The 21,952-nt window shown below is 43.1% G+C and overlaps 1 protein-coding gene across 1 annotated transcript; it reads right to left on the bottom strand.

Moving 5' to 3' along the window:
• Positions 1-1,164: 1,164 nt before the first annotated feature.
• LOC110204274 (rho guanine nucleotide exchange factor 18-like) lies at positions 1,165-17,942 on the bottom strand. Its single transcript, XM_020980524.2, has 8 exons — positions 17,658-17,942; positions 16,967-17,092; positions 16,079-16,196; positions 15,417-15,665; positions 14,317-14,393; positions 4,034-4,212; positions 2,770-2,861; positions 1,165-1,331 (listed from the first exon to the last, which is right to left on the bottom strand). Exons 1-8 carry the CDS (start codon positions 17,901-17,903, stop codon positions 1,165-1,167), a joined length of 1,254 nt encoding a protein of 417 aa, XP_020836183.2. The 5' UTR covers positions 17,904-17,942.
• Between the last annotated feature and the right edge of the window lie 4,010 nt (positions 17,943-21,952).

Raw genomic sequence — 21,952 nt, 5'->3', positions numbered from 1 at the left:
GGTGACGAGGGATCATCCCCACTGCCGCCATCGTCACCTTGATAGCTGACGCTCCCAGCTGTTTGTAGATCAGGTTCTGGATAGTCTCAACTAGAAAAGGAAGAGAGAGAGCACAGAATTACTGCAGCCATATAACAAGGCGGTCAGACACCAGGAAAGAAACACAGCACACCACACCGCTTTGACACAGGGACTGCTGCCATGACAAACAAGATGCCAACGTCTAAACAGAAAGTTAAAGATACGCTGTGGGCTCTCTCATATGTTTCCCTTTGAAGATGACCATTAACTATCACTAAGGTCCATATGCTGAGCTGTGTTTAGAGCAGTGTTGACAGATTCGCACTGCATCAAGCCACGCTTTCTGGCCCAGCCCTTAAGAGTACACACTGGTGAGATGGCAGGCCAAGGCTGTGTCCATGAAAGAGACAAAAGCAAAATAGTCCACAATGAAATCTGATCCAGGGATGTGCCTTCAACACAGCGCCAACAAGCAAGAGGTTTGGTCTATCAATGCAAGAAAGTTTCATTTTCTGCAATGTGCATTCAGCATCACCAAGGAGAAACAGATAGCAGCTTCCTCCATGAACACACGTGTGAAAGCACGCCCAAGGTCCAGCACTGTGCCCTGATTTATCACTAGGACAGACCAGGTGGGTCTCTTCCACTCCTTAACTCAGGGGTTCATACATACAGTGGTGGTCAATGAATGTGGGATGAGTCAATGCGTGCAGCCTGGCATATCAGTCTACAATATTCTGGATCTAGAACCACATACTCATAGATATGTGCCTCAGGTGAGTCACCGACCTCTTCTCTGTACCTTAGTTTCACCTTCTGTAAAATGAAGGGGTTCAGGGGCAGCTAGGTGGTGCAGTGGATACAGAGTATTGGCCCCGAAGTCAGGAGGACCTGAGTTCACATCTGGCCTCAGACCAAACACTTGACACTTACTAGCTGTGTGACCCTGGGCAAGTCACTTAACCCCAATTTGCACCACCCCACCCCCAATCTAAAATGAAGGGGTTGGACTGGGTGGTCAATGAGTCCTTGCCAACCACTACATCCTATGGCTCTAAGGAACATTTTCATAATCATGAGTGTCCCTGGCCACCGTCTGGAAGGTCTTCTGCTACCTACCTTCAGATATTGCCGACTTCAGAATCATATCGCCTTGCAAGTTCTCTGAGGGTTCTCCCCTCGGAAAAAGAATCTGGACTGCGAACCAGGAGGAAGATCTTCGAAGCTGTTAATCTCAGACATTTCCAAAGAAATCTGCTGTTTCTCATTGAGACTTTGAGCAATCAGCTCATCTTTCTTGCTTAAACGCTCTAAGAAAAGGAGTACAGTTAAAAGGGTGTCAGTCTCTTCCACGTTGATTTATGATTTATACAACAGAAACCTCTCATTGCTGCTGGTGTTTGGGGCCAAAATGATTAAGCGCCACTATTAAAGTCACCTAGGCTGGACTGGATTTTCCTGACAAGAGAATGTTTCAGACACAATCATGAGACTGAGCTGGAATACCTTAAATTTTAAAAAGCATCACTTCTTTTAAAGTCTTTAGGATGCTCCAAAAGTTTAGCTTGTGTCCAGTTCTGTTACCTGAGCTACCACAGGCCAGTCAAAGATCCATCTCTGACAACAGCATATAACGGTGAAGGCCCAAAGAGCCCACTTGCGATTTAGGTCGGTGAGAACCACTTGCATGCTTATAGCTTGCTGCAGGATTTACAGAGCACTCCATTCACAATAACTTTGCCAAGTGTTATCATGCCTGGGGTTAGAGGCAGAGTAACTGAACTATCTGAAGCTGGACTCAAACCCAGGCCCCTGACTCTATCTCCTTACACTGCACTGAGCCGCCTCCCCAAGAGGCAAAGGGTCCCTGGGCAGTACACAGATCTCAAGAATCCCTTCAGATGACAATGAAGCAGAAACGGCTATATCCAACGAGCTGTATTATCAACGCCGTCCTAGCTGGGAGGCGTTCAGGAGCTGTGGCTTCAGCCCTTGCACCGCGCCCTCCCCGACGTCCCCCACCTGATGTGCTCTGCTGGCCAGTCCCCAGGATGACCCCACTATGGCGCCCAGAGCACGGCCCTTCCACCTCGATCAGGGCCCGCTCCCCCAGCTCACTGCAGAAGATGCCCAGCTCCAGAGAGGCCGCTCACAGCCCAAGGACACTGGTCTGGTCAGTGTGGATCATTTGGTGCTACAAAGTAATGAGGGTCCACCTCCGCTCTCAGCTGACCTCCACCTGTCCCTTCTGATTCCTGGCTTCTCTAACCCTCCTCTTTCTCCTTGCCTGCCCAACAAGATGCCTGAGGAGGATCCTGGGAAAGGACAATCATTTCCATTTTTCCCCTCACATACCGGATTGAAACCAAACTGCAAGCCGTTGGCAACTCTAGACAGCACTGGATTTAGAGTCGGAAGATTTGGGTTCAAAGTGACCTCTGCCACAGACTTCCTGTGCCTCTTCACTTCTCCATGACTCAGCTTCCTCATCTATAAAATGAGGGGCCTGGACTAGATGTCTTCTAAGGGCTCTTCCAGCTCGAAACCCACAAACTTATGACTGATTCACAAATGATTTCGAGAGCTTAGGTCAAGGGTAAAACAAGGCAATGTCTAGATCTACAAGCATAGCACTGCCCCCTCCCCCCAATGGTTTTCGGCTGACAGCAGCTGTCTCAGGACATGGGTGAGAGCTGCCTCCCTCCCAGTTCAGACTCTCCTGGTAGAATCTGCTCCCAGCCCCTTTACCTTGGAATTCTTTTAATTTTACAGCTCGGGCTTCAGCCATTTTTCTGTCTTCTTCGGCCTCACTGAACGGCTCTTCCTCCCCATCGGGGCAACTGAGGGAAGAAGGGAGGGACACTGCTGTGACTTGCCTTGGTGTTTTTCTCTGGATCATTCTCTGGTTTCTTAAAAAGGGACACTGCTCTTCTGAGGCATCTAACAGAGACAGGTGATAAGAAGTTTTTTAACTGAATGAAACCTGTTTGTTCATCACTAGCTTAGGAAAAAAAGACAGAGGGAGCTGGAAGAAACAAACCAGCAGATATCTGTGGAGGACTCCATCTGCGCAAAGCGTGAGTTGAAAAGGAAAGCATATACACAACCTTCAACATCGGAGAGCTCACAACTTAAGAAGGGGAGAGCACAAAGTACACAAGAACACCCTCAACAGAAAGAAAAGTCAGCGAACATTTATCTGAAGGCTCTGCAACACTGATGGACTGCTGGAATGAGAAAATGTGGACGGGTTAGCCAAGGAAGCCTTCCTAGAAGCGGTGAGTTTCTAACAGAATGGTGAAACTATTTGGCAGAGAGAAAAGGAAAAGCATTCCAGAAAGAGGGAACAGGACTCAGAAAGTGCTCTAAGGAAGCAAGGTTTTTCTAGGACACAAAGTAGACTTGCCTGCCCAGAGCTAGCTAAAAGCCAGGGCCGACATAATAGGATTGAAAGGGCCCCTGAGTAAAAGTGGACAGGAAGTGCAGTGCAAGGAGACAAATGAGTTTAAAGGGAAATCAAGTTTGCAAACAACTTGTTGCTGTCATGAAGAACACTCCATCTAGAATACGGAAATCTGGAATCCATCGACGCCCAGGCCTCTGGACTTTTATGTAGGTAAAACTAGCAATGAATGCACAGGCTCTACAATCTGGCTGGAAAAATAGGAAGCCTTTTTAGGATCTCAAAGGCTTAACTATTGTCAAACACAGACTGCTCAGCTCTTCTCAAACTTACCGGGGACAGTGCGATCTGCTCTTCTGAGACAAGGGAATCCCTCCTCCTCCCCCAGGCTAGCCCCTCACAAAGGGGTGGAAGAGGGCAGAAAACTAACTCTCCTCACTGCGCTACAGAACCCACATCGGCTGTTTAGCTTTTCGTGAAACAATCTCTAGGTGGTGCTACAAGAACTAAAAGACAGTTAACTTTCTTTTGGCCATGAAGGTAAAATATTCACTCCGAAGGGAGCAAATGCACAAATGGGAAAGAAAACCCTTCCAAAGTTTTATTTACCTTTCCACAGCTCTGCGGATCTGGGTCATCCATGAATTTCTCTCTTCTTTGGAGCAGGTATAAATTTCATACATTTCTGGTCCTTGCAGCGAGGCACTGATCAGAAACATTGCTTTTTCCTCATTTGCTACCTCCCTCACAATTAGCTTTTGTAATGAAATAACAGGTGGCTTTGAGTCCTGAAAAACAAAACCAGATGGGGGTGGGGGGAGGTATAGTTTTTTTGCCTTCACCTTCTCACACAACTGAATATTCCTTCTCCCTACCAGCAGCAGCAGCAGCAGCTTACTTCAAGGGGGAAGGTGACCCTGTTCATTTTCAACACAAGAAAGAAACCTAATAGTTCACAGAAAAAAAGTCCCCGGCTTGGTGCAGACAAGGAGACGGCAGAGCAACGAAGGCTGACGTCATGGGAACGGGGACATTTTCGCTGGTTAACACCATGTCACGCTGTCGTCCGAGAAGTGTTCGAAACCACTGGGACCAGTTTTTAGCTGTCTGCGTTTGGCCGCCCGCTCAAGCTGCCTCTGTTTCCTTGCTCCTTCATTGCTGACCCTGGGAAGCAGTCTGTAGGAAAGCTCATCCTCAGAGCCCTCCCATCAGGCAGCTGTGCTCCTGACTCCCCTGAACCTCACCACCAAAGCCAGCAGCCTCTGCTCAAGCCCCTCTGATCACTTGGAAGCATCAGGTTCAATTCCATCCACCAAATGCTTACCAAGTTAATCAGTTGAACATTTATCAACACCTACTTGTTACTTTGTGCACGGCCCAAGAAGTAGGAATACTCTGCTCCTCAATCCCACTTACAGACCTAGGCCTACCCTCTGCTGGCTAAATTTAGCAGCCACCTTTCCTCCTCTGAGATTCACTCCGTCTGTCTCCACCCCTCATTCTCCACCCCGTTCAGATCCTTGTTGCCATCCCTTACCACGCTCCAGTTTATTTTTCTTTTCTTAAGGAGTCCAGTGTCTGGCTCCGTCTTCTCTCCACCCCAACTCTTGCCCTCACACTCAGGGACTTCAACATACCTACTGATATCCTTATGAAAAGCCTAGCCTCCACTCCCATTCCTCTGACCTGCATCCTTTATACCTCGGTGACCCACACAGATGGAAACATGTTAGCTCTTACCAATATCCCTGTGACCTCCACAATCCTTAAGGCCGAAATTCTCTACCCCGATTAAAGTCTCTTCTGCCTTCCTCCACTTAAACCATATTTAATGTGGCTTCCAGTCCTTAAGAGTGCTGACACAATGGTTAACCAGTTCAACTACACACCAGCCTTTACTCTCAAAACCTTTGCTTGCCCTCTTGTTCTGCTGCCACTCAAAACTTGCCCCTGTGTTGACTGGGTCCACTACAAATTTGTTATCTATTCTCAACTGGGCCTCACTAATACAAGCCAATTTGACAATTTTTATTCTCTCCAGTAAACTTTTAATTTTTAATTAACAAAACATACAGAACACCAACATGCTCAACTCAATCCTTAATGTAGATTACGGAAAAATCAAGAGACTGATAAACACTTAGAAACAGCGGCTCACATTGTTGCTTCCATTCCTCTCCTGATTAGTGACTATCTCTCATAGATCACTACTTCAGATCAGCCCCAAACTACCAAGCTTCCCTTCACTCCTTCCTCTCTTGTACTCTACCACTCCAGCCTTCAGCCTAGAAGTTCTGCTCTCCAGATTGGTGGCCCTTTCTTTATCACTCCAACCTCTATCCAGTTTTGGAACCAAGAGGAAACCAACTGCTGTAGTTCCTGGATGGGGTGTGTCCTCATACTCTCCCAAAGCCTCATCCACCATCCCAGTAAATTTCTAGACCAAGGGTCTCTCCCAGGTCACTATTCCCAGAAGTGTGAAGTTTAAGGTATCTATGAGTCATCCAGTCTGAGATATCCCCACGGGCAGCTGGAGACATGAGTATGGAGATCAGCAGTGAGGTTAGGACTGGATAAGTAGATTCCAGAAGTGTCAGCACAGAGGTGATAATTTAATCCAGGGGAGTTGATAAGATCACCAAATGAAACAGTACAGAGGGCCCAAGACAGAGCCCTAACACCCATGGTTAGGAGGCATGACCTGGATGAAGATCTAGCAAAGAAGACTGAGGGAGGAACAGACAGACAGAAGAAGAACTAGGGGAAAGCAAAGAATATAAAGGAGGTGAAGATGATTGACAGTGACGGACAGTATCAAAGGCTGCAGAAAAGTCAAGAAAGAGGACTGAGAAAAGGCCACTGGATTTGATGACTAAGAGATCATCAGCAACATGGCAGAGAGCAGCTTCAGTGGAAAGATGAGGCTAGAAGTTAAGAAGCAGAGTTAAGAATCAAGTAAGAGGAGAGGAAGGGGAGGCAACTATGGTGGAGGGCTTTCTCAAAGTCAGCCATGAAAGAGAAGACAGAGAAAAGTCAAGAGCTAGCAGGAATGGATGGATGGATCAAGTGAAGATTTTCTGAGGATGGACATGTTTGTAGGAGGCAGGAAAGCTGCCAGCAGAAAAGGAGCAGTTGAAGATAAGCTGAGAGTGAGAACTGTGTGGAGGAGACAATTGTCTGGAGAAGACAGAATGGGATGGGGGTCACTTGTTTAAGTAGAGAGGTTTGCTGTGACAAGGAGAAGAGCCACTTAGTCAGCGAGGTGGTGCAATGGATAGAATACCAGGCCTGGAGTCAAGAAGACCCGAGTTCAAATTCGGCTTTAGACACCACTATATGATTCTGGCAAGTCACTTAACCTGCTTGCCTCAGTTTCCTCAAGTGTAAAATGAGGATGATAGGCCATAGTAGACTCTTATATAAAGGCTTATTTCCCTTCTTCATCTCTTCCTGTGAAAAACAATGATTAAGATGGTAGCAGAAGGCCATCTGAGTGATGTGAGATGAGGAACAGGAGAAAAGAGAAAGTTCTCTGGGAATGACCTCAAATTTTCAGCTGAATATTAATTTTTCAGCTAAATATCTCAGCTGAGGGAGGAAACAGAATTGATTAGGAAATACAAAAAGATGCCTATTGCAGTGAGGGCCCTATTTCTGTCAAAAGAACTACCAGTCTTCCATCTGCACTGGTTCGAAACCTCAGAGTAATCCTCAGCTCTTCAATCACTCCCATCCCCTATGTCTAATAGGCTGCCAAGTCTGGTCAATTTCACTCCATTTCTTACACCCACCCTTTCTCCTTATTTATCCAGTTCCCACCTCAGTTCAGGCTCTCCATCACCCCTCACCTGGGTCACTGGGGTGGTCTCCTCAAGGGTCCCCTATTTCTACTCATCCTCCACCCTGTTGTCAAAGAAGCCTCACCATTCAACAACCCCCACTCAAAAATCTGCAGGAGATGCTAGTGCCTCGAGTATACAATAAACTCCTCAACCTGGCACTCCAAGCCCTCACCCAGTGGGATCCACACTACTGCCTTTCCAGGATCACTTCCTACCATTTCCCTTCTTCCCTTTTCCCACTATAGACAAGTTGGTCACTGGCTCTCACTCACAGGCTCTTCCACCTCCCAGCTAAAGCTCACTCCCTCCCCTCCTCCCCTAGCTCTCTCTTTCTCCTCCCTCCTACAAGTGCCCCTAGAGAAGAGAAATTCCAGGAGATCAGACACCATTTTAGTTTTCTTGGTATCCCCAGCAATCTAGGAAATGGGTGCCTTGCTCAAAGGAGGCATTTAATAAATGTTTGTGGAAATGAACTTCTTGCTGGCATCACAAACTCAACCTCAATGGAGAAGCAGCAAAAGAAAAGAAAAAAGAAAAGAAAGCCAAGGATTTAGAGCAAAAGGAGTTGGGTGCAAATCCCAGCTACAACCCTTACTATCTGCATGACAACACTGGGCAAATCACTTCACCCTTCTGACTCGCACTTTCCTTCCTTACCAGAAACAGAAGTCTCTTCTAGCTCTCAATCCCAGGTATGACCAAAATCCAATTTATTATATTTTCCCCAAAACTACCTCCCACATCTGCTGTGTGACCTTGGGCAAGAATTTAACTTCTCTGGACCTCAGAGTCCACAATGAGGCAGGGTGGCCTAGATGGTGCCTGTGGCCACTGCCATCTTACAACCTAGGATCTCACATTTCCTTCTTACCTGCTTCTCTGGGCTGTGTTCAAGAAGCAATGTGGTTAAATCAAAGATTAAAGCCCAGACAGCATGTCTGAGAGAGCCAGGATGACCTGGGCCTTCAAGGGCCCTAGGTAAGGAAAAGCTGCCCCCTGCCCCCCACCCCCACGGCAGCCCTTCAGCAGCGTTCTGGTCCTGGAGAGTGACCTGGCTCATGAGGAGGTCATGTGCCTTACACAGGGCTCCCCAGGCAGCACTGACCATGAGGCCAGCTCTCTAACTTCTACCGAGGGTGGGGTTTAATGGGCTTCTCCACTGGAAGAATCACGTTAGATAAATATGAACTAAAGTAGAAATAGGATGGTGTGGGAAAGGCCAGTTCATACTGAACAGGAAACTTACTACATAGTTAGACTATAACCTATAGAAGCTGATACAATTCTTGATGTAGGAATTGCTTTGAATCTTTGAGAAAGGTAATTGGCACCAGTTTAATCAGAAAAAACCAAAACCCAAGTCTACCTGCTGCCTCCCCCTCTTTTGCCCCCAATCTGCATAGCAAGTAACCAGGACTTTCAGGGCTATTCAGAAGGGCAGTACCAACCAGGAACTAATTCTCTGGAGCCAAACTAACACTCACCAAAAGGGATCAGAAATAACGATGAGCCTTGGACCTGGAGGGGCAACAGTAGGTGGGCTATGATAATTACATCTGGATTGGGGGCTCAATAAGTAAGCTTTCCTGATCTTTCAGCATCTAGCTGGTTCTTGGTTACCATGGTCTCAGATTAAAGGCGGAATGGCCTGTACTGTTTTCCAAGCTGAAAGAGTGGGTCTAATGCCCCTCCCCACAATCAGGCCCCTGAATTAACATGTTGCTAACAAGAGAGCTTTTAAAACAGGATTCCAGCACCACTATCTGATGGCTGTGCACTCTCCATGCTCAAGAGGAAATGGAAAAATGCAATAAAGAAAAGTACTGCAAAAAGTACCCAAACTGTTCACATTCTAAAGGCATTGCAACTCCTGAACTCATCGAAACTGTCTTCACTTTGTTTTTAGGCTTTTCCGATAGACTGATATTAGTTAGAAGTTACCATTTCTCTCATTTTAAAAATGTACTTCAACAACCTACCCAAATTTATGGCATGCAGTTAAAGCAGTACTTACGGGAAAATTTATTTTTCTAAATTCTTATATCAACAAAATAGAAAAACAGATCAATGAATTGGGCATGCAACTAAAAAAACTAGAAAAACGAAGTGAAAAATCCCCAACTGAGCACCCAATTAGAAATCCTGAAAATCAGAGATGAGGCTAATTAGATTGAAAATAAAAAAAACTATTGAGCTAATAAATAAATCTAGGAGCTGGTGTTATGAAAAAACCAGGAAGCTAAATAAACCACTGGTTAATTTTATTAAAAAGAAAAGAAAAGAAAAGAAAACCAAATAATCCTGTATCAAAAATGAAAAGGTAAAATCACCACCAATGAAGAAATTAAAACAATCATTAGGAAATATTTTGCCCAATTATATGCCAATAAATCTGACAATCCAAACAAAATCAATGAATATTTACGAAAATACAAATTACCCAGATTAACAGATCACGAAATATAAATAACCCCAACTCAGAAAAAGAAACTGAACAAGCCATTAATGAACACCTTAAGAAAAAAAACCCCAAGGGCCAAATGGGTTCACAAGTGAAATTGACCAAACATTTAAAGAACTAATTACAATACTATATAAACTACTTGGAAAAACAGGTGAAGGAGTCCTACCAAACTCCTTTTATGACACAAATGTGGTGCTCACACTTAAATTAGGAAGAGCTACAACAGAGAAAGAAAATTAAAAACCAATTTCTAATGAATAGATGCAAAAAGTTTGAACAAAAAGGCAATTAGAGCAATATACCACAAAGAATATACACTATGACCAGATAGGATTTATACCAGCAATGCAGGGCTGCTTCAATATTAGGAAAACTATCAATTCAACTGACCATATCAGTAATAAAACCAACAGAAATCATGTGATTATCTCAATAGATGATGAAAAAGCTTTAGACAAAATACATAAAATACAACAGAGAACACAGGAATAAAGGGGATGTTCCTTAAAATGATAAGCAGTATTATTGTGCTATAAGAAATGATGAACTGGCTGACTTCAGAAAAACCTGGAAAGACTTATATGGTCTCATGCTAAGTGAAGTGAGCAGATCCAAGAGGACTTTGTACACAACAACAGCCACGTTATGCGATGACTAATATTGTTAAACTGAACCCTTCTCAGCATTACAAGGATATAAGACATCTCCAGAGGCCTCGGGATGGAAAATGCTGCCCAAACTATGGAAATCGAATCGCTATCACTTATTTTTACCTTCTGTTGAGTTCTGTTTCATCTTTCTGATAGTTCCTCCTATTGGTTTTAATTTTTACTTACAACTTCACTAATGTGAAAATATGTTTAATGTAAATGTAAATGGAAAGCCTATATCAGGGTGGGGGGGAGGAAGGGGGAGAAAAATTCTCACCTCAAAAGCATATGGAAGTGATTGTTGATAAATCAAAATCAATTAATAAAATTTTTTTAAAAAATGATAAGCAGTATCTATCTAAAGCCATCAGCAAGCATTATCTATAATGGGGATAAGCTAGAAGCCTTCCCAATAAGATCAGGGGTGAAGCAAGGATGCCCATTATCACCACTGTTAGTATAGTACTAGAAATGGTAGATCTAGCAATAAGAGAAAAAGACATTGAGGGAATTAGAATAGGCAATGAAAAAACAAAACTATCACCCTTTGCAGACAATATGATGGTATACTTGGAGAACTCTATCTCAACTAAAAAACTACTGGAAATAACTAACAACTTTAGCAAAGTTGCAGGATATAAGATAAACCCACATAAATCATCAGCTTATCTTTATATGACCAACAAAGCCCAGCAGCAAGACAGAAAGAGAAATTCTATTTAAAATAATTAAAATACTTGGAAGTCTACCTGCCAAGACAAACCCAGGAACGATATGAACAAAATTACAAAACACTTTTCATACAAATAAAGTCAAAGCTAAAGAGTTGGGAAAACATCAATCACTCATGGGTAGGATGAGACAATATAATAACATGACAGTTCTACCTAAACTAATTTACTTATTCAGTGCTGTACCAATAAAACTATCACAAAATTATTTGATAGAGCTAGACAAAATAAAAAATTCATCTGGAAGAACAAAGGGTCAAGAATATCAAGGGAATTAATTTAAAAAAAATCAAAGGAAGGTAGCCCAGCAACACCAGATCTCAAACTATATTATAAAGCAGTAATTATCAAAACTATCTGGTACTGGCTAAGTAAGAGTAGAAGATCAGTGGAACAGATTACACAAGACACAGTAAGTAGTCTATAACTAGTCCAATGACTAGTATTTGATAAATCCAAAGACCCCAGCCTTTGGGATGAGAACTCACTATTTGACAAAAACTACTGGGAAAACTGGAAAACAACAGGACACAAACTAGGTATAGAGCAACATCTCACACTGTATACTAAGAGAAAGTCAAAATGGCTTTAGACCGATTTAGACATAAAGGGTGACACCATAAGCAAATTAGAAGAACAAGGAATACCTGTCAGATGTATGGGGAAGGGACAATTAATGACCAAACAAGAGAAAGGGCATTATGAAACATAAAACAGATAATTTTGATTACATTAAAATAAAAAGCTTTTGTACAACAAACAAAACCAATGCAATCAAGATTAGAAGGAAAACAGAAAGCTGGGAAATGAGCTTTCCAGCAACCATCTCTGATAAAGGCCACATTTCTCAAATATATAGAGAACTGAGTCAAATTTATAAGAATACTAGCCATTCCCCAACTGTTAAATGGTCAAAATCGAAGCTATTTATAGGCGTATGAAGAAATGTGCTAAATCATTTTTGATTAGAGAAATGCACACTAAAACAACTCTGAGGTACCACCTCACACCTATCATATTGGCTAATATGACAAAAAAGGAAAATGATAAATGCTGGAGAGGATATGTGAACTGACCCAACCATTCTGGAGAACAATTTGGAACTATGCCCAAAGGACAACCAAATTGTGCATACCCTTTGATCTAGCAATATCACTACTAGGTCTGTATCCCAAAGAGATCATAAAAAAGGGAAAAGGACCTACATGTGCAACAATATTCAGAGCAGCCCTTTTCATGGTGGCAAAATACTGGAAATTGAGGGGATGCTGCCCATCAATTGGGAAATGGCTGAACAAGCTGTGGTATATGAATGTACTGGAATGCTATTGTGCAATAAGAAACAATGAAAAGCAGATTTCAGAAAATCCTGGAGAGATCTGCACAAATTGATGCAAAGTGAAAGGAGAAGAACCAGGAAAACAATGTACACAGTATTAGCAACACTGTGTGATGATCAATTATGAATAACTCAGCTCTTCTCGGCAGCACAATGATCCAAGACAAGTACAAAGGTCTCACAAAGGAAAATGCTATCCACCTCCAGGCAAAGAACTAATGGACTCTGAAGATTTAAACATATTTCTCTTACTTCCTTTACTCTTTTCCCCCTTTTGATCTGTTTCTTCTTTCACAACCATGACTAATATGGAAATATGTTTTATGTGACAGTACACATATAACCGACATCAAACTGCCCACCATTTTTGGAAGAGGGAGGGAAGGGAGAAAAATGTGGAATTCAAAATCTTGTAAAAATGAATGCTAAAAATTATCTTGTCATATAATTGGGAATAAACAAAATACTATTAAAAATCAATAAAATAAAATGCACTTCAAAATCAAATGCATAGGAGTACAGTTTTCTCAATGTGTATAAACTCACCCTTAGCATACAATTTGTTATACAAGATTACACTAACCAGTTCATCTTTAATCTCATCCATTAGCATCCAAGAGCCTCTGAACAACTCGAGTCCTTTTGTAGGCAAAAAGCCCCCCTTGCTAACCTCACCAGTGAAAGACCTTTGCTTTAAAAACTGCCTTTCTCCTTGTGTTGCCCTGAATACAGACCAGAGGAGCTTTATCATACAAAACCAGGCAAGCCCCAGAGGTTCCCAGACAAAACTACTCATCAATAACAGTCAGGCTTCCAATTCCTATCTTGGAGCTACCAGTAAGTGCACACAAACATGGCAACCACAAAGTTGTGCCTTCCCACAACAGAGCTCCTTAGTGCACAGTGGCATGCTAGGCTTTTCTCTGCAAAAACTCAGTGGGCCAGAAATCTGTGCAGGTGACCAAGCTTTATCCTTTCTTCCCAATCTTGTTCCTTCCACACTTCCAAAGCAAAGCCCTTATCAGAACTTGCTGCTCTGGGCACCACTGATTTGTGTGTTACTGTAGCTTAGGGCTGATGGACCACTGCTATTCCTCTCTCAAATATTTATGCTGCTTCTCTCTCTTCCTTCTCAAACCTATACTTTTAAGAAGCTTTAGAGATCACTTCAGTAGAGGATATGGGATTCCAACCTTACCCTTGGGTTTGTAATTATGCTAGAGAATGAAGAAAAGCTGCAAACCCCTCCTCCAGAAAAGAAAATCCAGCTTGTATTCGTAAGGACCAATTTGAAGGCAGGAGGTTCTGTGGTGTATGAAGCTGTCACTTCTCCTGCCTTCACAAGTTACCCAACATAGGCCATCCTGTGCAGCATTCTCCAACGACCCATGGCACGAATACCTATCCAGCTTCACCCAACGATACCCCTGGACTCTCTGGCCTCAGACATCACAACTTACATTCCAAAGACACAGTCAGGTTTCAGTGGGACTCTGGGTGTGTCATTCAGAGGCAGGACTAGGAAAAGATTTCAAAAGTCTAGGGATTCTCTGTTGGCACTACAAAATATCTTGGCATCTCTACTGTAAGGTAGTGAAATGTCTGCCTGCATCCATGTACCCATCACTTGACTGTCCTTCTCCTCTTGACCAACCCACTGGCAAGCTCACTAAACTGCCTTCTCATTTGCCACCAGTAGAGAACGACCAGCATCGATGCTCTGATACTTGTTTACAAACATCTGCAAGCTGGGCAGCAGTACAGATGAAAACTATGCAGCCCCTGGAGGGCCTCGACCTCAGGAACTGTCAATGAAGGGCTGGGTTAAGTGTCAATTACAGAGAGGAAGAGTAATAGAGTACATACCACAGATGCAAAGACATATTTTTGGTCCTTTTCTTGTAGCAGCAAAAGTACATCAGTCAACAGGACAGCAAGGACTTCTAGGAAGAAAGCAAAGTAAGAACATGAAATGCTGTAAGCAGACAACTAAGAAGCATCGGAGACAGAGGATTGCGCTTGCTCCCCACGCCACCTCAGGCAAGTCACTTCACAACTCTGGGACTCAGTTTCCTCATTTGTAAAGTGAGGGGATTGAATGAGATGATCTCCAGGGTCCTACGAGTTCCTCAGACAGTTCACATGCAGCCTGAGGACAGACTGTGAAGTACAATAATTTTGCTCTCTGGCATCTAAGAAGCCCCTTGGTGTGTATTTAAGTTCTTGGCCTTCCCTCATCTTTGCATTAGAAAAAAAGGAAGCATGTTGCTTTCCCATTTCAACGGCTAGCAAACTCAGCAATAAGCCAATGAATGAGCTATATAGAGTCCCTCTCTGAAGGCATACATTCTTGTACAAATTTGACAAGGAAAATCTCTGCACAGCATGTAACATGTTCCAAAAGGAGCAGATCCATGTGGCTGGGCCACAGTAACACCAAGGACATGGACATCCAGCTGTGGGTACGGGAAGAAAGGAGCTGCTTTGAAGCTGGGCCTGAAATGCAAAAATCTGAACAGCACAGCTTTTTAAAGACAGCCTTGCTTTCTGCTCTGATCTTTTGTGGGCAAAAAACAGGTTGATGTTTATTTCCTTGACTGCAAACCATGAGTCTCTCAAAATAATGTGTTTTCATGGAAGAGAGCTCATGAAGCACTCACAGAAGACCTGAACACGCTATGATTAGCTTAAATATATTTCCCAGACTAGCAAATCAGGAAAAGAAATGATCTGTACAGTTAACTCATTATCATACTTAAGAACCACAATGTTCTAAATCTGGCTTAAATAAACAACAAACCTCCAGGTGCCTTTCTTTGTACCCCAGTGCTCGGCACAGTGTCTGGCACACAGAAAGCACTTAATAAATGCTTGCTAACTGACCTACTTTACTCCAGGTGCATGGCTGGTCACAAACGTATTTGGCAAACCAGAGCGACACCCACCACCTCCTTTCCCTTGTTTACCTTTCAGACGCCCTGATGCAGTTTTCCAGCACAGCATTCCATCAAGATGGAGCTGCCTATGGAGCATACCCTCCTTCCGGAAGGTCAGCCCATTTTTGAGCTTGCCAGAGGACTTGAGGTCCATCTTGCCAACAATCTCTTTGAGACGCTGCCCCTTCTCACATTCATTCACTTTGGCATCAACTTGTGTGATGATGTCTTTTATTAGGCCGAGAGCCTGGTTCAAGTCTTCATAATCTTCAGTACCAGCTGCCATGGACAGCAGAGTTAGTTCTGTTTTTTTTTTTTTTAAAGCACAGCAAACACAAAAAATGATGGTCTCACCCCAAGCTATGCACCACCAGTACAGCACCCCAAGGACCCTCCACAAATTTAAAATTCTCATAGGGCTCCCTGAAACAAAGAACTACCATTTGTGCCAATGCAGAATTCTTGTTTTTAATGCATCAAAATAAATGCAGCTAAAGTGACCCCAAAATACCCTTCATGGCTCAGGGCCAAGGGAAATTCCATAGGGAGTTTTAGTTTTCAAAGGCAAAAAGAGGATCGTATTTAGAGCACATTAGGAAGACGGTATGTGGGACAAAAGTTAAACAATCCACAGTATGTTATTTATCAAGCAGCACTATAATGCCCACAGAGAGGGTCAGAAAAGCCGGTACCTTCAGTATTCTGAATGATGCGCTCCACCAGCACCGGGTACTTGGTAATGCGCTGAGTAACGAGAAGAATGCACTCCTGAACACCAAGCCGCCTCACAATGGAGAAGTTGCCAATTTTCTATGGAAAGAAAAAGCCAAAGCTTACAAACATTAACTCTTGAGCAACTAAAATTCAGCCCTCTACACAGGCCCACTAACAGGTCAATCTGCTTTCTACGTCTCCATTTTCTGATCAGAAATACCTGGCTTTCTGACTCTTGAGTTATAGGGCATCAGACTGCCTGTGCTTTTGGAAACACAATTCTCAACTTATAAAAACTGAACGAAAAAATAAGGCAGGGTGCACCTCCCAGGGAGGATAGAGGTTTATGCATCAAGCCTGGTTGGAAGCCAGCCCTTCCCTGTCGATGGGAGGGGAAGAAAAACAAGTTCTATTCTTTGGAGCATATTGCCAATTATCCTTTCGTGCTTACAAAGCTATGTTTCAAAAAAAAAGACATACCAGCAAGACTCCAAAGTCATTGATTCAGAAAATAACTGAGAATGTGGCTTTGACCCGCTGGGCCTTGACCAGCCCAGTGATAACATTTACATATTAGCTTTTTTTGCTATTTGGTCAAAATATTTCTCTTAGACATTTTTCTGGTTCTCCAGTGTGAGGTGGCGCATAGCACTGCTTATCAGACTGGTACATGACCTCCAGGCACCCTCTCCCTTCCCTTCCTGTTCAGTTTAGTTCCTTCTGGATCAAACTAGAATGTTGTACTTTTAAAAATAAATATTCTTGCAACGCATTTATGACTCTCCCGCTCACAAACAAAAGCATCAGGGAACACAGGAGGGAGCCAAGTTCTCAAAACTTACAGCCACAAGGCTCTTACTTTTTACCTTTATCATGTTTTGGAATTTCTTGTTTTGCTGGAGCAGTTCCTTATAGTGACTGACGGCTTCGTTGTGACCACAACAAAAGATGCCATATTTTTCTTTCATTCTTTCTCCATTTTCACCTGAAAACTAATATAGGAGAGAGAAAACAAATCATGGGAAGGCTGTCTGCAACCACCAGAGTCTATCTGAATCAACTTCATCAAGCTTCAAACAGACCATCTAATTTACTTCCAATGTCTGTTTCTCCTCTAAAAAGAAAAGGGAAACCCTGGAGGTAAAATAAGGGCTTTAATAGGCCGCAGAAGGAAACGATAACTTGATAACCTATAAGCCAGAGCAATCCAGAAAATGTGAGAAAAACAGAAAAAGAAACAAGGACTGCTGTAATAAGCATTCTTCTTATTAAGAGTACAAAATAACACTTAGTTTACAAACTGATTCAAGAAAGAACTCTGGCATCAAGAGAGAGATTTGCTAGTCTCCTCAGGAATTTCTGCTTGTCATTTTAGAAGTGACCCAAAGCATACGTGCCAGCTGGGAACAGATCCTCCCAGAAGCCAAATACCAAGACAGCCCCCTCATATGGGCATACTCTAGTTCTCTATGGTCCCAGACCACAAGCCATGCTACTGATCAAAGAAGCTGGAATGCCTACTGTACGCTAATTTCCCCCAATTATTATAGTTCCCACCTGTTGCACCAAGAGGTCTCCAATTTTCTGGATCACATAATTCTGATCACTCCCTTCTGCCAAGGATTCTCTGCGTCGCTCCTTTAAGCGGTGTAAGAACTGCCCGTGCATCTCCAGCAAGTCATCCACACACGGGAAGATGCGGTTGAGGACTCTGCTACTGAACTGCATCTCTTCCTTCAGCGCTTTTGAATAGACTTTCAACATGATCTTCAGGGTTCTGACATGATGCACTTCAGTCTGCATTAACTCTGCAGGGGATACAGAGTGCCCACACTAAGAAGCAGCTGCAGCACTGTCACGATCCTTCCCTTCACACGCCTGCTCCTGCTCCAGCCCCATTCGCTTGTCCAGGCTGACCTGCCGCACCCTGAATTTACTTCTACCAGTCTCCACCTTTCAGAATTTTTCTCTTCTTCAAGACACAGTTCTGGTACCACCTCCTTAAAGACGGTGATAAACCCCAGTGATTATAGGGTTCCTCCTCCTCAAATTCTCTTGTATTTATTTATCCGGGCAGCTAGATAGCCCAGTGGACAAGCACTGAGCCTGGAGTCAGGAAGACACATCTTCCTGAGTTCAAATCTGCCCTCAGACACTTATTAGCTGTGTGACTATGGGCAAGTTACTTCACCCTGTTTGCCTCAGTTTCCTCATCTGTAAAATGAGTCTGAAAAAAAATGGCAAACCTCTCTAGTGTCTTTGCTGAGAAAACCCCAAGTGGAGTCAGGAACGGTCAGACACGACTGAAAGTCTCACACACAGCTAGCTGGGAGCTTAACAAAATGTCTGCTCATGATTCTAATCACTACTTAAAACTGAACGAATTTTCAGGTTTTCAAAGTGCTTTCACAGACACAAATTACCTCGACGGATCCTAATAAGCACGAGAAGGAGCTTTGCTGAGGGTCACACATCAAACATCACAGGAAGTACTGACAGAAATTCCAGCCAATCCACTAAACCTAAGTCTGAGTGAGAAGAAGCTTGGTATAGAGAGAACAGCAGAGGCAAGAAGCAGAGTGAGAGAGAACAGTGTGTGATTAGAGTGTGAGATGCTGGAAAACAGATCTGGAGTCCAAAGACTTGGGTTCAAATCCTAGCTCTCCAAGTTAGTACTTGTATGGCTCCAGACAAGAGATTTCACCTCCCAGGGGCTCACTTTCCTCATTTAGAGAAAGGGCGAGGGACAGCTAGGTGGCGCAATGGATAGAGCTCCAGCCTTGGAGTCAGGAGGACCTGAGTTCAAATCCAGCCTCAGACACTTAACACTCACTAGCCGTGTGACCCTGGGAAAGTCACTTAACCCCAGTTGCCTCACCAAAAGAGAGAGAAAGAGAGAGAGAGAGAGAGAGAGAAAGAGAGAGAGAGAGAGAGAGAGAGAGAGAGAGAGAAAGGGCAGGCATCTAGATCATCTTTCCAGTTCCTATCAACCCTAAATCCTATGACCTTACAATAGACTGGTTTCTCTGTGTAGTTGGTACACTGGCCCCAAAGGTAATTTCAAAAGAGGAGTTCCAAAAGCGTTTGGGGCAAGATGCCACCAGGGAAGAACGGCGCTCCCTTGAGCACTGCCTGCCTGCCAGGCAAGGGTGGGGACAGGGAGAGGGAGGGACGGAGAAAAGGCCCAGTCTCAAGATTTTCTATTTGCTTCTATTCCCATCAAAGTCTTGGAGTGTATTATTAAAGGGTCAGTTTGTGAGTGTTTGGGAAGGCAAACAGTGACCAATGAGAGCCAGTCTGGACATAACCAGGGATGGCAAACTGAATGTCTTTATCTGACTTCTGGACAGGGTTACCAGACTGGCAGGGTGACCAGGAGAAGGCCCCGGCCAGCGGCCAGGGTAATTAAGGGAATGTGGGTCCCAAAGACTGGTGACAGGACTGGGGTCAGTCTCAAGCGGAGTCCCCTTTGGATCTGTCCTTGGCCTCATGCTGTTCAACCTTTTTAATCAACGAACTAAATAGAGGAAAAGAGAGCATGTTCATCATATTTTTGGATAATGACAAAGCTGGGAAGGATAAGTAACATGCTAAATAAAAATCTAGATTCTAAAAGATCTTATTAGGCTAAAAATGGTCTGAATCTACTAGAAGGAAATTCAAAAGCGAGAAAGGTAAAATTTTACATTTGTTTAAAAAAAAAAACCCAACAGCAATGCAAATGACAACTGTGCAGGATGTGGAAAAGGAAAAAAATTTCCCAACACTTAAAGAGCTTTCAAAGTGGAATTCGGTGCCTCAAAAGACAGTGAGTTCTGAATCACTAGAGGTCTTCAAAGAGAAGTTGAGGACATCATAAAAGGGGGAGATCGAAGTTAGGTATGAGATGACCTGAGGTCTCTTGAAACTCAGATTCCATGATATTAGATATAATTCAGTATTCCACTGCCCTGTTTAAGTAATTTATAATGTGCTTTAGAATACTGCATACATACTGCTCAGGACAATCAGTTCCTTGAACAAGCATACTTTTTTTTTTTTAAGCAAGCATACTTTTAAGACACTCCATTGTTTCTGTGGGAAAGTCTACCCCCGCTACACATAATTTCAACTTCAAGTATTTTCCCCTCGGGGATTTTATGGGCCCTTGGTTCGTGGACTGACTCCTCAAGCAAATACAATATGGAGAAAACTAACTCGAGTTGCCATGTTTTTTGAAGTAACCAATTGAGAGAGCTTTACAACTAGGCTATTATACAACAACAATAGTAATGGTGATGCTTTTGGAACTCAGAAAGAGGAATTAAGAAGCTTATTCTTAATTAACCACATTTTAATTTGAGTATACTGGAGAAGTATAGAAGATAGGCACAGCTATCTCTTGACAGAATTGTGAATTAGTAAACCAATCTGAAAAGCAATTTGGAATTATGTGAAAAAGATGACAAAAGTACGTAATCTCTGACCCAGAGATCCCACTGATAGGCACATACCTCCCCCAAGGAGGTCAAATAAAGGTCTCATAAACACCAAACTATTCAGAGTAATTTTTTTTTGTGGTAGCAAAGAAGTGGAAAAAGTAAATGCCTATTGTGGTGCAAGAATGTAAGGGAATATTAATGTGCTCTAAGAAACAGTGACTATGAATTCAGAAGCCTGAGAAGGCTCATCATCTAAATGGATAACCAAGTAAAGCAAGCAAAACCAGAAAAACAATATATACAATGACAACAACGTAAACAGAAAGAACCACCACCAAAAAAAAAAAAAAAACCCTGAGCCCTGTAATTTCAACGAGTAAGTATGGCTCAAAAGAAAAACAAAAGGAAACACAACTCCCTCTTTTGCTTGTAGAAGTGAGAACCATGGGTGTGGAACAGCATATAAACTATCAGACCTGAAGTCTTGGTTTGCTAATCTGCTTTTTAAAAAAGCTTCCTTGTCATGAGGGAGAGCTTGCTGGGCAGGGGGAGAACATATTCAGAAATGAAGGAGATACAAAACCAAAAGACGGCAATTTTTGAACTGGGAAAACCCTCAATTTTTTTGAGCGCCTTACAAGAAATAGCTGGGTGATGGATGGGTGAGATACTTATAACTTACGTGTGGAGTTAAGGTTTATCTATGTATTAACAATGCAAATTTGCTAAGTGTCAAATGCGTGGTAGAGAGGAAATACTACAGAAGAGGAAAGGTAGATAGTGGTGAGCTAGGGCAGTCACGGAATGATCAATGGAGGTGGTTAGACTGGAGCTGCGCCTCGAAGAATGGGTAAAGATTTTAAAAAAGAAGATACTAACTCTCTCAACCCACAGAACAACAAGACTCGGAATGCCCTGAGTCCTGGGAACAGTTCATCTCTCATTTACTGGTCAGGTCAACTCAGGGTTGGGGCTGATACGCAAGTGCAGGCAGTGACTGCCATGGCCTTTTAAAGTAAATTAAAGATGACAAAATGCTTGGGACAGTGGCCAGGTCGGCCCTTGCTGGCCAAGACAAAATAACTTCATCGTCATATCTGTACCCCAATTTAGCTCATTCTGATCTGCTGGACCACATAACTAATGGCCACAGACAATATAAACAGCATACTTGAAAACAGAAAAGAACCCGACAAGTAAGATCACTAATGTGGTCATCCCCCTTTGCCCCAACTGTCCTACCAGCTGCATTACTGGGATCTTATTTCCCGCATCTGAGGAAGAAACACAAGCTTCTGTGAGCCAATGACTCAGTAAAAACAATATTCTTATGAGATCTGAAGAGGACCTCATTTCCTCCCTTTGAAACAATGGTAAATGCATGCAAGAAAAAAAATTTAAGAGCTATGACATCATTCTTATAAAAACTGT

This window comes from Phascolarctos cinereus, unplaced genomic scaffold (assembly GCF_003287225.1).
Source record: "Phascolarctos cinereus isolate Bilbo 61053 unplaced genomic scaffold, phaCin_HiC Scaffold_7;HRSCAF=346, whole genome shotgun sequence".
NCBI lineage: Eukaryota > Metazoa > Chordata > Mammalia > Diprotodontia > Phascolarctidae > Phascolarctos > Phascolarctos cinereus.
This window is presented reverse-complemented; position numbering and strand designations above follow the sequence as displayed.